Here is a 13,095-nt window from a genome sequence, read left to right as displayed (position 1 = left end):
TAGTTGATAGATCAAGAAGCATAATGATGCTATGGATTCTCTCTCCCACCGACGTCCTCCTCATCTAGGAGGTTTTTGGTGGGAGGAGCAGTGCTCCCTATTCCTATTCTAGGCATAGGTACACTCCGCTTCTTGGCAGCCTGCCCAGGCTCAACCCAGCGCGCTTGTGCTTGTCTACAGCGTGCGACTAAGGCCCATACTGCTCCCCAGCAAAAGCAAGGGATGGGCTTTTGACTGGCTCCAGTTAAGCATTAGCCTCAATAACGTGTCCGTACCGGACGATTACTGGTTGGAGGAGGTTGAGTTTTTTTCACCAAGGTAGCTCTTATAACCTCGACCTGGTGGGTTCTTCAAATAGGTCCGGATAGGATACACTCTCATTCTGGAATCCAAACCTCCAAATTGCCCACCGGGACTCAATCTTACAGTTCCCAGCACATGGAGGTACTTGCAGAGGAACTCTCTGCCCCTTCTAAAGGCCCAAGCGGTCAAACCCGTTCCCCCAGGGGAAGAAGGTCTTGGATTCTATTCCAGGTATCCTTGTGCAGAAGGAAAACGGGGGATGGTACCATCCTGACCTAAGGGGCCTGAACAAATTTCTGGTTCGAGAAAAGTTCAGGATGGTTTCCCTGGGCACCCCAGAATCAAGAAGAACGATTGGCTATTGCTCTCTGGACTTAAAGGATGCTTGTACACATATCTCGATCCTCCAGCTCCAGGAAGTATCTTCGATTTTGACTGGAGACTCAGCACTTTCAGTGTTGTGTGCTGCCTTTTGGTCTGGCATCTGCGCCCAGAGTGTTCACAAAGTTCCTGGCGGTAGTTGCAGCGTCGCTACGCAGATTGGGAGTGCATGTGTTCCTTTATCTTGACGATTGGCTGGTGAAGAGCACCTCGAAGGCAGGTGCTCAGTAGTCCATGCGAATGACTATTCAGGTACTAGAACTGCCGGGTTCGTAATCAATTACCCTAAGTCCCATCTCACTCCAGTGCAAAAGTTGGAATTCATTGGAGCCCTGTTGAACACAAAGACAGTTCGCGCTTATCTTCCTGAGACAAGGGCAGACAATCTCCTGTCCCTAGTGTCCATAGCTCAAGCGTCTCAACAGATCATGGCTGGCATTATGGCCTCCACAGTTCATGTGACTCCCATGGCACGTCTACACATGAGATCGGCTCAATGGACCCTAGCTTCCCAGTGGTATCAAGCTGCGGGGAGTCTAGAGGATGTAATCCAACTGTCCACTGACTTCAGGAATTCTCTGCAGTGGTGGGCGATTAGATCCAATCTGACCTTGGGACGTCCATTCCAATTTCCTGAGCCACAAAAAGTGCTGACGGATGCATCCCTCCTGAGGTGGGGAGCTCATGTAGATGGGCTTCACACTCAAGGAGCCTGGTCCTTTCAGGAAAAAGGTCTTCAGATCAATCTCCTGGAATTGCGAGCTATCTGGAACGCTCTAAAGGCTTTCAGAGACCGGCTGTCCAACCAATCATATTGATTCAGACAATCAGGTTGCCATGTATTACACCAACAAGCAGGGGGGCACCAGATCTCGCCCTCTGTGTCAGGACAGCCATCCAGATGTGGCTTTGGGCGTGATTCTTCAAGCCCACTTATCTGGCAGATGTAACAACAGTCTAACCGACAGGTTGAGCAGAATAATGCAACCTCACGAGTGGTCACTGAACAAGGGCGTAGCCCGCAAGATCTTCCTTAAAGTCAGCCTCCATTGGGGATTTGCAAGGCTGCAACGTGGTCATCAGTACACACATTCACATCTCACTACTGCCTTCAGCAGGATACCCGACACAACAGTCGGTTTGGGCAGTCTGTGATGCAGAATCTGTTTGGGGTTTAGGCTCCAACTCCACCCCCCTAGACCCATTTTTGTTCTGCTCCAGGTCACTCTCAGTTAGTTGTTTTATGGTTTTCAGGTCAATCTATGTTATGTCCTCGCCCGTTGCGGGGCCCAATTGGACCAATGTTCATTGTTTTGAGTGAGCTGGTTGCTAGGGATACCCCATATGTGAAACAAGCAGCCTGCTGTCCTCGGAGAAAGCGAAAATACTTACCTGTAGCAGGTATTCTCGAGGACAGCAGGCTGGTTGTTCTCACAAACCGCCCCTCTCCCCTTTAGAGTTGTTCTTGTTTGTTGCTTCTATGCTTTTTGATTAAACTGAGGAAGCACGCTCACTTGATGGGTGGGAAGTCATCCACGCATGCGCTGTGCGTGCAATTTGCACGCTAGAATTTCTGTGGCAAAAACTTGTTTTATTTTGCTGGCAAAATGCCGATTCCTGGGCAAGACGCGGACGTCGACCCACATGTGAGAACAATTAGCCTGCTGTCCTCGGAGCATACCTGCTACAGGTAAGTGTTTTCGTTATACAACCTAAACAAATGGTAGTGAAATGCCATTGAACAGCTTGTAAGTAAGTCTTTTGCGGCCAAGCACTGACGTGTGATTGCTTTAAATTGTTAATAAAAAACGGCCGTTACTTCCCAACTACTGTAGTTGCCATCAAAGCTCAGACCAGCCTTTCCTGATCTTTCTTTACTATTTTACAAGTCTCCCCAGTACTGGCCTTACTTCCCAACTATTGGAGTTGCCATCTAAGCACCATTCCTGCCCATCATAACACATCAACAGCTGTGAGGTTATTTAAATTTTATTTTGATGTCTCTTTCTATATAGGAATCCTCCGTATTTATCTTATGTAGGGATTATCCGTCATGAAAATGCCTTTTGAATGGAGTCTTCTCTACTCGAGCTTGTAACCTGGAAAGTGCTGTTTTAGTATTATGAGCTACTTCAACTAGAAAAATAATTGAACTTAAGCATAGTAACCTATGAATTGTATACTCAGTTTCTTCACAACAAATAGTTCTTCGTACTCATCCAGAGTTCTCACTAAAGTTTGTTAGAAAATATACTTGCTTCCTTATCTGCTCCAGATCATTCCCGACAAGTGGGTCATATGCTCTCTTACCAGCAGAGGAAGACTGAGAACTACTAGTTAGTGACACCTGTATAAGGGGCGTGCAACCCTGACCCTGCTCAGTATTTCTCAGTCACCCAGCAGAGGTAGGCGAGTCTGTGCAATCCGGTCCTTGTTTGTTTGGGTGCGCTGTTTTTTTGGCCGCATTTAAAAATTACTAAAATAGAATAAATAAAGGTTGAATAGCTCCTGGTTCTGAAAAAAAAAAAAAGGAAGAGCAGAAAAGAAACCTAAGGCACATGAGAGTAGCCATTAATTTAAGCTCTTCGGGCTCTGGCACGCTCCAGATTCTGGTTCCTTCCCCCCACCGCCCTCCTTGTTTGTGAGTGCCGTGCTATCATCCTCCTCCCCTCTTTACCTGGGTAGGTGGCCAAGGAATGGCAGTGAGCACCTTTTAAAAGAAACAAAAAAAGAGTTGAACTGAAAGAATTCAGTGAATCCGGCTGCAGTTTAAAAAAAAAAAATACTAGCCACAAGACAGGCAGAGGCGCTGCTTAGCACGTTTTGGTGCAGCTACTGGACTCTCTGTGGCAGGGGAGAGTGCAGGCGGTGGACGCAGCGAGCCAGACACCTGTGAGGCGGCATGATTACACAGGCAGAGAAGATATGCCGATGCGCAGCCTGTTCTGCACACCAGTACACACTGGACTTTGTCGCATGTGCCAAGGAGCTGGCTCCCGGAACTGAACCGGAATTGGCTGCCCTTGAGGGTGTGGGAAAGCCCCCCTGCTGGTTAAGGAGGGCTGCAACGGGGGCATCTTCTTTGGCAGCCCGTGTTGTGACAAACTCAGCGGGTGGCGGGAATATCTGCCATTTTGTCTTGGGTACACATGTGCTGGATTCAGGAGATGTCTTCTGGCCCTTTCTAGACTAGATGCTTTCCGTGAGTTTTCTGTGTTTACTCCAGAATTTGTCGTCCTGTGGCATCAGGCATATCGCATGAAGAGGGGTCTACTTTGGGAGCCTTTGTGGGGACAACTGGTCAGTAGGGACCCGGAGGGGTCTTTGGGTGGGGGTGTCTGGGTTAGCGCTTGGGGCTAAGAAGGGCCCTCTCCCCTGAGGAGGATTTGGATGAGGTGCTGTCCTTGAGGTCAGAGCCTTCGCTAGATGAGGAGCCAGTCCAGGGGAACCCTGGGTCACGGAGACCTTGGAGGGCCCTTCTGCGGTGCCTCTAGGGGAGGATCAATCGGTTGTATGAATTTTTAGGCGCCAAGAGTTGCCTCTTTATTGTCGGAGGTCCTGCAGGTTTTGAAGATTTGGAGGACCCCCCAGACTTCTGGTGACTCCAGGAAGAGTGACTCTTTTGAAGGAGGTTTGCCATCCGCACCAGACATTTCCCTACCACAAGAATCTGACGGAGCTGGTGGAGGAAGAGTGGCAGGCCCTGAATTCACCTTTACACATCGGTCAGGCAATGGCTCAGTTTTACCTGCTGCCTAGGCAAATTTGGAATCCTTCCAGGTTCCTAAGGTATATTCTCTGGTGATGGCTGTTAACCAAGAGCATGGCTATTCCTGTGGAAGGCGGGGCAGACCTTAAGATCCTCAAGAGCATGGATGCGCTCCTGAAGTATTCCTTTGAGGTTTTGGCCTTGGCCTTGCAGGTTCGAGTCTGTTTTAGGTGGGCCGAGAGGTTGCTGGATTTTCTAGCGTCCTCTTCCTCACAGTCGTCTTCGGATGTAGTAAATTTGGAGTTGGGTACTGATTTTCTTTAAGATGCTTTGTATGACTTAAGTCTGTGCCTCCGCGAAGAACCTAGCTCTAGTGGTAGTTGAGCGGCGTTTCTGTGTCTCATGAATTGGTCAGTTGATGTGGCCTCAAAGGTCTGTTTGAGTCAGCTCCCATTTAAGGGCAAGTTGCTCTTCAGGAAGAATTAGAGAAGCTGGTGAACAGCTTAGGGGAGTCCAAGGTGCCACGGTTTCTGTAGGATAGGTCGCAGTTGGTAGGTCAGGGGCGCCTTCAGCAGTTTTGGCGGTATTGGCTGGGTAGGGGAGCCAGTTCACAGCGTGCTCATTTCTGGAACAAGAGTCAGTCCTTTCCTTCCTTTCGAGGCAGTAGGAGAGGGGGGCCATGAAGAGCTTCCGGAGGTGCCCAGACCTCCCAATCATATTCTGGGGGCCCAACCTCCGGTGGTGCCCATAGGCGGCAGATTGCATCTGATTTACCAGAGGTGGGTCCGCATCATGCTGGACCAGGTATTCTATTTATTTTCCTATGCCCAAGAAGGAAGATTCCTGGTGTCCGATTTTGGATCTCAAGTGAGTGAATCAGGCTTTGCGCGTTTTCCTTTTCACATGGAGACCCTCTGGTCAGTAATAGTGGCAGTTTAGCCGGGGGAGTTTCTCACATCCCTAGATCTGAGGCGTACCTGCACATTCTGATGCTCCTGGAACATCAGAAATATCTCCGCTTTGCAGTTTGGGGGGAACATTACCAGTTTCGGGTGATGCACTTTGGCCTGGCCATGGTGCCGAGAACCTTTTCCAAGGTAATGGTGGTGGTGGCAGCCCATCTTCGGCAGGAGGGCATTCTGGTGCATCCCTACTTGAACGACCTGCTGATGCTGATTCGAGCAAAGTCGGTTGAGGAGAGCCAGAAGGCTTCGGCTCAGGTAGTTCAGCTTCTCCAGCATCTGGATAGTCAATTTAGCCAAGAGTTCTCTGGTCCCAGCCAGACATTGGAGTACATAGGGGTATGTTTCAACACATGAGATGGGGTGGTCTATCTTCCAGAGATTACACAAAGACTCCAGTACGTTTTTCAATATCACAAAAGATTTTATTATGTTGCAATGCCCCAACCCTACTAGCACTGCAACCTGCTATTAAAACCTCACTCACTCATTTGTCCATTCATCCACCTTGCACACCCTGTACTAGAATGCAAACTAACCTCTATTACATTCCAAACTACAAATATGTGCTGTTTCTTGATTTTACATAAAGTTTTTTACATAATTTTTTACTTCAATTGTGCATTGTATCATACAAACAGGATCACAAAACAGCTCCACCAGCTTAATAGTCCATTTCTTGTTGACACCACGCTTTCCGCTTGGCCACTATGAACATATTGTACACCAACGCTGGGTAACTGATCTCTAATGATAAACACAGTTCATCTACTGACCCTCTGTTGATTGCTTGAGTACAATGCATCCAAACATCTTTATACATCAAAGTACAGGTGCTATATGCTGTATGCAATTTCCTGTGCGGCGTCTGTGGCCCATTCCCGAGGGAGCTTCAATCTGGCGTGCAGCCGTTTTTGAGTAGTGGAAATGCGATGGTGGTTCCTCCTGAGGAAGATTTGTGAAATGCGGTCCTGCATTGGGGAACCTGCACAGATATGGTGGACTGTCGCGTTAGTCACTGAGTACACAGCATATAGCACCTGTACTTTGATGTATAAAGATGTTTGGATGCATTGTACTCAAGCAATCAACAGAGGGTCAGTAGATGAACTGTGTTTATCCATTAGAGATCAGTTACCCAGCGTTGGTGTACAATACGTTCATAGTGGCCAAGTGGAAAGCGTGGCATCACAAGAAATGGACTATTGAGCTGGCGGAGCTGTTTTGTGATCCTGTTTGTATGATACAATGCACAATTGAAGAAAAAAAATTATGTAAAAAACTTTATGTAAAATCAAGAAACAGCACATATTTGTAGTTTGGAATGTAATAGAGGTTAGTTTGCATTCTAGTACAGGGTGTGCAAGGTGGATGAATGGACGAATGAGTGAGTGAGGTTTTAATAGCAGGTTGCAGTGCTAGTAGGGTTGGGGCATTGCAACATAAAATCTTTTGTGATATTGAAAAACGTACTGGAGTCTTTGTGTAATTTATGTTAAAAGTGGCTCTGGAAATAAAAGCATTATCCCCTAATTTGTTACATTGCTATCTTCCAGAGGCCAGAATACAGAAGATTCGAGCTCCGATTCGCTGTCTCCTCACCTTTGGGGCTCCGTCTGCATGGGACATTCTGCAGGTGCTGGGATCCATGGTGGCGTCCATTGAAGTGGTGCTGTGGGCGAGAGTGCAAATGAGGCCTCTTCAGGCAGCGCTGCTGGTATATTGGTCTCCACAATCAGAGACTCTCTTGCAGAGTGTGTCTTTGTTAAGCCATGCGTCTCAGCCTTCGATGGTGGCTGGACCAGTGCTGTTAGTCAGGGCATGCCACTGGACCCGCCGGATTGGGTGCTGGTAACAATGGATGCCAATCTATCCGGATGGGGGAGCTCATTGTCTGGGCAGGTGGCCAGGGGATGCTGGTTGGAGGAGGAGACATGATGGTCAATCAATTGTCTGGAGACTTGGGCGATACATCTCGCCCTGTTGGCTTTTCAATGCTTAGTGTGCTTCTGGAACATGCGAGTCCTCTCGGACAATGTGATGGCAGTAGCCTATGTCAGTTGGCAGGGTGGTACAAAAAGCCGTCTGTTGGCATGAGAAACGGCCCTTTTCATGGCCTGGGTGGAACAGAACCTGCGACTACTGTTCGTGGTGCACGTAACAGGGGTCAGTAATCTGGAGGCAGACTACCTCAGTTGGCATCGTCTGGATCCAGGAGAGTGGAGTCTTGTTCCCATGGCCTTTGAGGTCATAGTTAACCGGTAGGATCCTCTGATCATGAACATGGCCAACAGCACCAAGGCTCTGCAGTTTTTCAATCACAGGAAGGAGCCTTGTCAGAGAGGCTTGATGCGTTGGCTCAGCCCTAGCCCCTTCAGGGTCTTCTGTTCATGTTTCCTCCATGGCCACTTATTGGTTGTGTTCTTCAACGCATTCGTGGGCACAGCAGTCGGGTTGTCTTTGTGGCCCCCGACTGGCCACACATAGTAACATAGTAGATGATGGCAGAGAAAGACCTGTATGGTCCATCAGTCTGCCCAACAAGATAAACTCATATGTGCTACTTTGTGTATACCTGACCTTGATTTGTATCTGCCATTTTCAGGGCACAGACTGTAGAAGTCTGCCCAGCACTAGCCCCGCCTCCCACCACTGGTGCTGCCATCCAATCTCCGCTAAGCTTCTGAGGATCTATTCCTTCTGAACAGGTTCCTTTATGTTTCTATGCAGGTCTGGTGCAGTTGTAATTCGTCTTCCTCTGCAGGACGGTCTACTGAGGCAGGATCCCATTCTATTCCCTGATGTGGGTTGGTTCTCGCTTACTGCTTGGCTGTTGAGCGGGTGCGGTTGCTGAAGAAGGGTTATTCTCCTGGGGTGATTCATACCCTTTTAAGTCCTCGGAGGTTCACCTCTTTGGCCTATGTTCAAGTCTGGCGTATCTTTGAGAATTGATGTGAGAAAAAGTGACTGAGGGGAGATATGATAGAGGTCTATAAAATAATGAGTGGAGTTCAACAGTAGACATGAAGCATCTGTTTACGCTTTACAAAAATACTAGGACTAGGGGGCATGCAATGAAGCTACAAAGTAGTAAATTTAAAACAAATTGGGAAAGTTTTCTTTACTCAACGTGTAATTAAACTCTGGAATTCATTGCCAGAGAATGTAGTAAAAGCTGTTAGCTTAGCAGAGTTTTAAAAAGGTTTGATAGACCATTATTAAATTGGACTTGGGGAAAATCCACTATTTCTGGGATAAGCAGTATAAAATGTCTTGTACTTTTTTTTGGATGTTGCCAAGTATTTGTGACTTGGATTGGCCATTGTTGGAAACAGGATGCTGGGCTTGATGGACCTTTGGTCTGTCCCAGTATGGCAATACTTATGTACTAAAGATGGTGGTTCCCCTTTGGGCTTCGGTTGGTCAGCTTCTGAATTTTCTTCAGTGTGGTTTGGAGAAGGGGTTGTCGTCGTCTTGCCTTCATGTGCAGTCGGTAGTGCTGGCTTGTTTTCGGGGCCCATTGCAAGGGCGTTCCTTGGCACTACATCCAGATGTGTCTCGATTTTTTTATTTTTTTCCCTTTGAGCCTCTTCAGCAGGTCATCCTTAAGGATCTTTCTCTAAAGTGGTGTTTTTGGTGGCTATCGCATTGGTGCAGCGTATTTTGAATTTGCAAGCTTTGTCGTGCAGGGAGCTGTTTCTGTTTTTTTTTTTCAAAGGAAAAGGTGTCGTCGAGACGGTCCCATCTTTTTTGCCTAAGGTGTTTTCACTTTTCATGTATTGTCTTCCTTTTCACGGAAGGAGGCTTCTTCTTCCTTATATAGGCTGGACGTCGGTAGGGAGCTGAAGTGCTATGTGCACCAAACTGAGGATTTTCATTCCACGTACCGTCTTTTGTGTTTGGGGGACCATGAAGAGGACAGGCGGCGTCTAAGACCTCAATCGCCCGCTGGATTAAGGAGGCCGTTGCGTCCACCTACTGTGTGGTAAGAATGTGCCAGCGGTCTTGCGGGCACCTTCTACACGGGCGCAGGTCATCTCCTTGGTGGAACATTTTCTTATTCCTCTGCAGGGGCCTCTACTTGGTCTTCTCTACATTTTTTTGTCTGACATTATAGGTTGGACATTCAGTCTCGGCAGAGTGGTTATTTTGGGTTGGGGCTTCCATGCTGATCTGGAGACTTTCCCATCCTTGGTGAGTACTGCTTTGATACTTCTCACTCGTCAGGAATGATCTGGAGCAGATAAGGAAGGAGAAATTAGATCTTACCTGCTAATTTACTTTCCTTGAGTCTCTCCAGACCATTCCCAGACCCGCCCTAGAAGAATGTGGCTTTTGCAGGTGTCACAGGGGTCCAGAAGCTGCAAGCATCACAGTTTAATTTTGGTTTGGTGCTTACTTCTTTTCCGAGGGTTCCTTTGGGGTTTCATGTTCCTGTTTTCTGTTTTGATTCTTTTGTCTCTTGTTAAGTTAATGCTTGGCTATGCAAAATACTGAGCAGGTCATGGTTGCACAGTCCCTTATACAATTGTCACTAGTTAGTAGTTCTTAGTCTCCCTATGCTTGTAGGACAGCATATGACCCACTCATTGGGAATGGTGTGGAGAGGCTCAAGGAAAGTAAATTAGCAGGTAAGATCTAATTTCTCCTTTTTTTCCCCCTAAATCTCAAAAGTTCTGTCCTGGAGGAGTAGCCTAGTGGTTAGTGCAGTGGACTTTGATCCTGGGGAACTGAGTTGATTCCCACTGCAGCTCCTTGTGACTCTGGGCAAGTCACTTAACCCTCCATTGCCCCTGGTACAAAATAAGTACCTGAATATATGTAAACCGCTTTGACTGTAGTTGCAAAAAAACCTCAGGCGATATATCAAGTCCCATTTCCCTTTCCCACTCTGCACTTCAGATGGTGCTCTTGCTTACTACCTTAAAAAACTGAATTCATCAAAGTCTACACAGAGTTTTTCTCCTTCAACACAGAGCTGGTATTTCAGTAGCCAAGTAAATTTTGGCAAATTGGCTAGCTTCCTGTATCCAATTCTGTTAAATGGTACTCCTCTGAGTAACGAGAAGTGTCAAATCAGAGCCACTGCAGCTGCTGTGGGTCTCCTGAAATCTGCTTTCCTGGATGCCATATACAAAATAACGACTTGGTCCTCGCATCATCCTTCACTTCACACTACTACTTTGACCAGTCCACAGTCTGAAACTGTGAAGTTGGTTGAATTGTACTGGCCAACTGTCTTTGTTATAATGGCAGCTTTGACCAGGCAGCTCTTGGTCAGTGGACAAATTAATTGAGCCCTGACTCAGGCACTTTTTTTTTTTAATTTATAACCATTTAAATTTTTACAAGCGATAAAACAACTTGCCAGAAATACAGAGAAGGTAATATATAGGAATTATTTCAATCAGGTAATTCTATTCTCTTCCTTAGACCACTAAATAGGGAGATTGAAACAAGACAAGGAGATCAATTAAACAGTAAACAGAAAATAAAAACATGGTATTAACCTGTTTATCCCCAGATATTACTCATCTAATTCATTATTCCACATTGATCATCTGGTTGGCTTCTTCAAGCCCAATACGGTGTATAGTCAATTCATTTCATTGAAGACATACTTAATATCCAATATTAGTTAGAAATAATACATCTGATTACATTCTTTCTCTTTTAAAAACCAGAAGTTATTTAACATACATATACTTAAGTCTCTAACTCAGATCCCACTGATTAAAGTAATTCCAGTTTTCACAGGCTTCACTCCTTTTAAAGTAATAATTGAGGAAATATTTCTAGGAAAACTTTAGGAGTCATACCCGGAACTCTGGGAAAAACAATAATTTTATTTTTGTTCCATTTGTACCCCGCGCTTTCCCACTCAATGCAGGCTCAATGTGGCTTAATCATCTATAATAAATCATTTTATTATTCAAAGTTTCTGGTCTATTATCATTTTCAAGATCATAACCACTTCTTGCTCGTGTAGAACTTCATTTGTTATATCAATTTTTCACTCTCAAAGGGTTCAGTTAAATTGTCCATGTAACTCTCTAATAAGATTATCTGAAACAAAATTATTTACTGCCACCGTTAGGTCCCGAAGCGCCTTCCAGATGATATTCAATGTAACCTCCATGGGAGCCAAAAACTCAAACTGATTTCTCTTAGGTGTTTAGGAGTGGTTCCGCCGATTCGGGTTCTGCTGTAAACGTCCTCCTTTTCAGCATATGCCTCTAACTCACTCCTCCACTTCTTTGGACATGGTAGTTGAATAATTTGGGAGCGATGGGAGTTGTTTTTTCCAGGTCCAAGAACGTCAACGCTCCTTCACCGGCGCTAATCAAAGGACTCGCCAACCCTTTCATCTGTGGGCAGTTCGTCGCGCAGCGGTCCTGCACTTGCTGCTCAGGGGACAAAACGCTGGCCATCGGCGGCTGACTGCTGGTTGTCCTCTTCCTCTTAGTTAAGGTAACTGCAATTGCAGAGAGGAAATTTACGTAGAGAAGACAAAACTTCAGAGGGCAGCTAGGCCGTTGGGCATACGAACTACAGATCGCCATCTTATCACTCTCCCAGTTTGGGACACTCTGAGGCATATTTTCAAAGCACTTTGGGAGGCTAAGTTCCATAGGTTTCTATGGAACTTTGGGAGGCTAAGTGCTTTGAAAATATGCCTATCTGTCTGGTTTCTCCTCAGAGGCCTGTCTGATATGGGTAACCCTTCAGCATAGCCCTCTGAGTCATTGAAACACTGAAGCCCCTCCACCACTACAAGTTGGTGTCCCTTCGGAGGGGGACTCCTGCTTATTGACAGAATGAAGCATTTTTTCCCACCTTTTAACAGGTGTGCTCTATATAAAGAAGGATCAGGCACACAATCCTTCCCTCCTCTCTGAAAGTTGCATTCTTTCTTCTATGGAGCTGTCACTGAGGAGACCACTGTGTATAGAAAGAGCCATGCATGCTGAGAACTTTACACTACTTCTTTGATCTGTGAGAACGTTCCATCCTAGTGCTTTTGGATGATGTCACCCGCTTCTGTGCCTGGTGAATCCTGCTGTCTGTGGAAGACACTTATTACAGGTGAGAAACCATTCTTTATCCAGAGATGAGCGTTCAGGACCACAGGAGTCCTCCTTCAGACAGATACTAGTAATCAGAAGTATGAATATGTTAAAAGAAAACAACAATAAACATCTGTTGACTAAGAGTTTAAGAATGGATGCTTTAAGGAGTGTTGATTTCTCCCAGAGCTTCATATACAGGGACTTTTTTAATCCAGCTGCTTTTCCATGTAATACCACTGTTAGATCTTTAACTGATTTATTTTATTACTTTCTGCTGTCTGATTTTGTTCAGTATATAGAGTAATCTTCAGAGTAGTTCACACACAGGTGAAAAGTGCTTTACTCACATAAATTGTCTAAAAATTGTTGTGCTTTAACACCATGCTTAAGTGCACTGAAAGCAGGCATTTCTGGAGGCGTATTTTAGGTTAGGGAGAGAAAATTTCATGACAATTGTAATTTGACATCTACATGCATATTTTTTTTCATGGAAAATTCTCCTTGTGGTGGTGGGGGGGGGGGGGGGATTAAGGGACACCACATACTTTGTACCCTCATTTTGAGAATTGGTGCAAATACTGCTAGTAAAATGTATATGTGGCCTTTGATTGCAGACAGTTTGAAAATTTATGGGGAATAATTTTATAAAAGTGTGCCCATGTAAAATATC

The 13,095-nt window shown here is 45.9% G+C and overlaps 1 protein-coding gene across 1 annotated transcript in view; it reads left to right on the top strand.

Moving 5' to 3' along the window:
• The window catches only part of LOC115475067 (3-methyl-2-oxobutanoate dehydrogenase [lipoamide] kinase, mitochondrial-like), a 150,315-nt gene extending 144,603 nt beyond the window's left edge, over positions 1–5,712 (top strand). Inside the window, exon 12 of the mRNA XM_030210807.1 lies at positions 5,358–5,712. Within this exon, the coding sequence (XP_030066667.1) occupies positions 5,358–5,712 (355 nt within the window). The remainder of the gene's footprint in view (positions 1–5,357) is intronic.
• Positions 5,713–13,095: the final 7,383 nt, after the last annotated feature.

The sequence above is a fragment of the Microcaecilia unicolor genome, chromosome 7, assembly GCF_901765095.1.
Source record: "Microcaecilia unicolor chromosome 7, aMicUni1.1, whole genome shotgun sequence".
NCBI lineage: Eukaryota > Metazoa > Chordata > Amphibia > Gymnophiona > Siphonopidae > Microcaecilia > Microcaecilia unicolor.
This window is presented reverse-complemented; position numbering and strand designations above follow the sequence as displayed.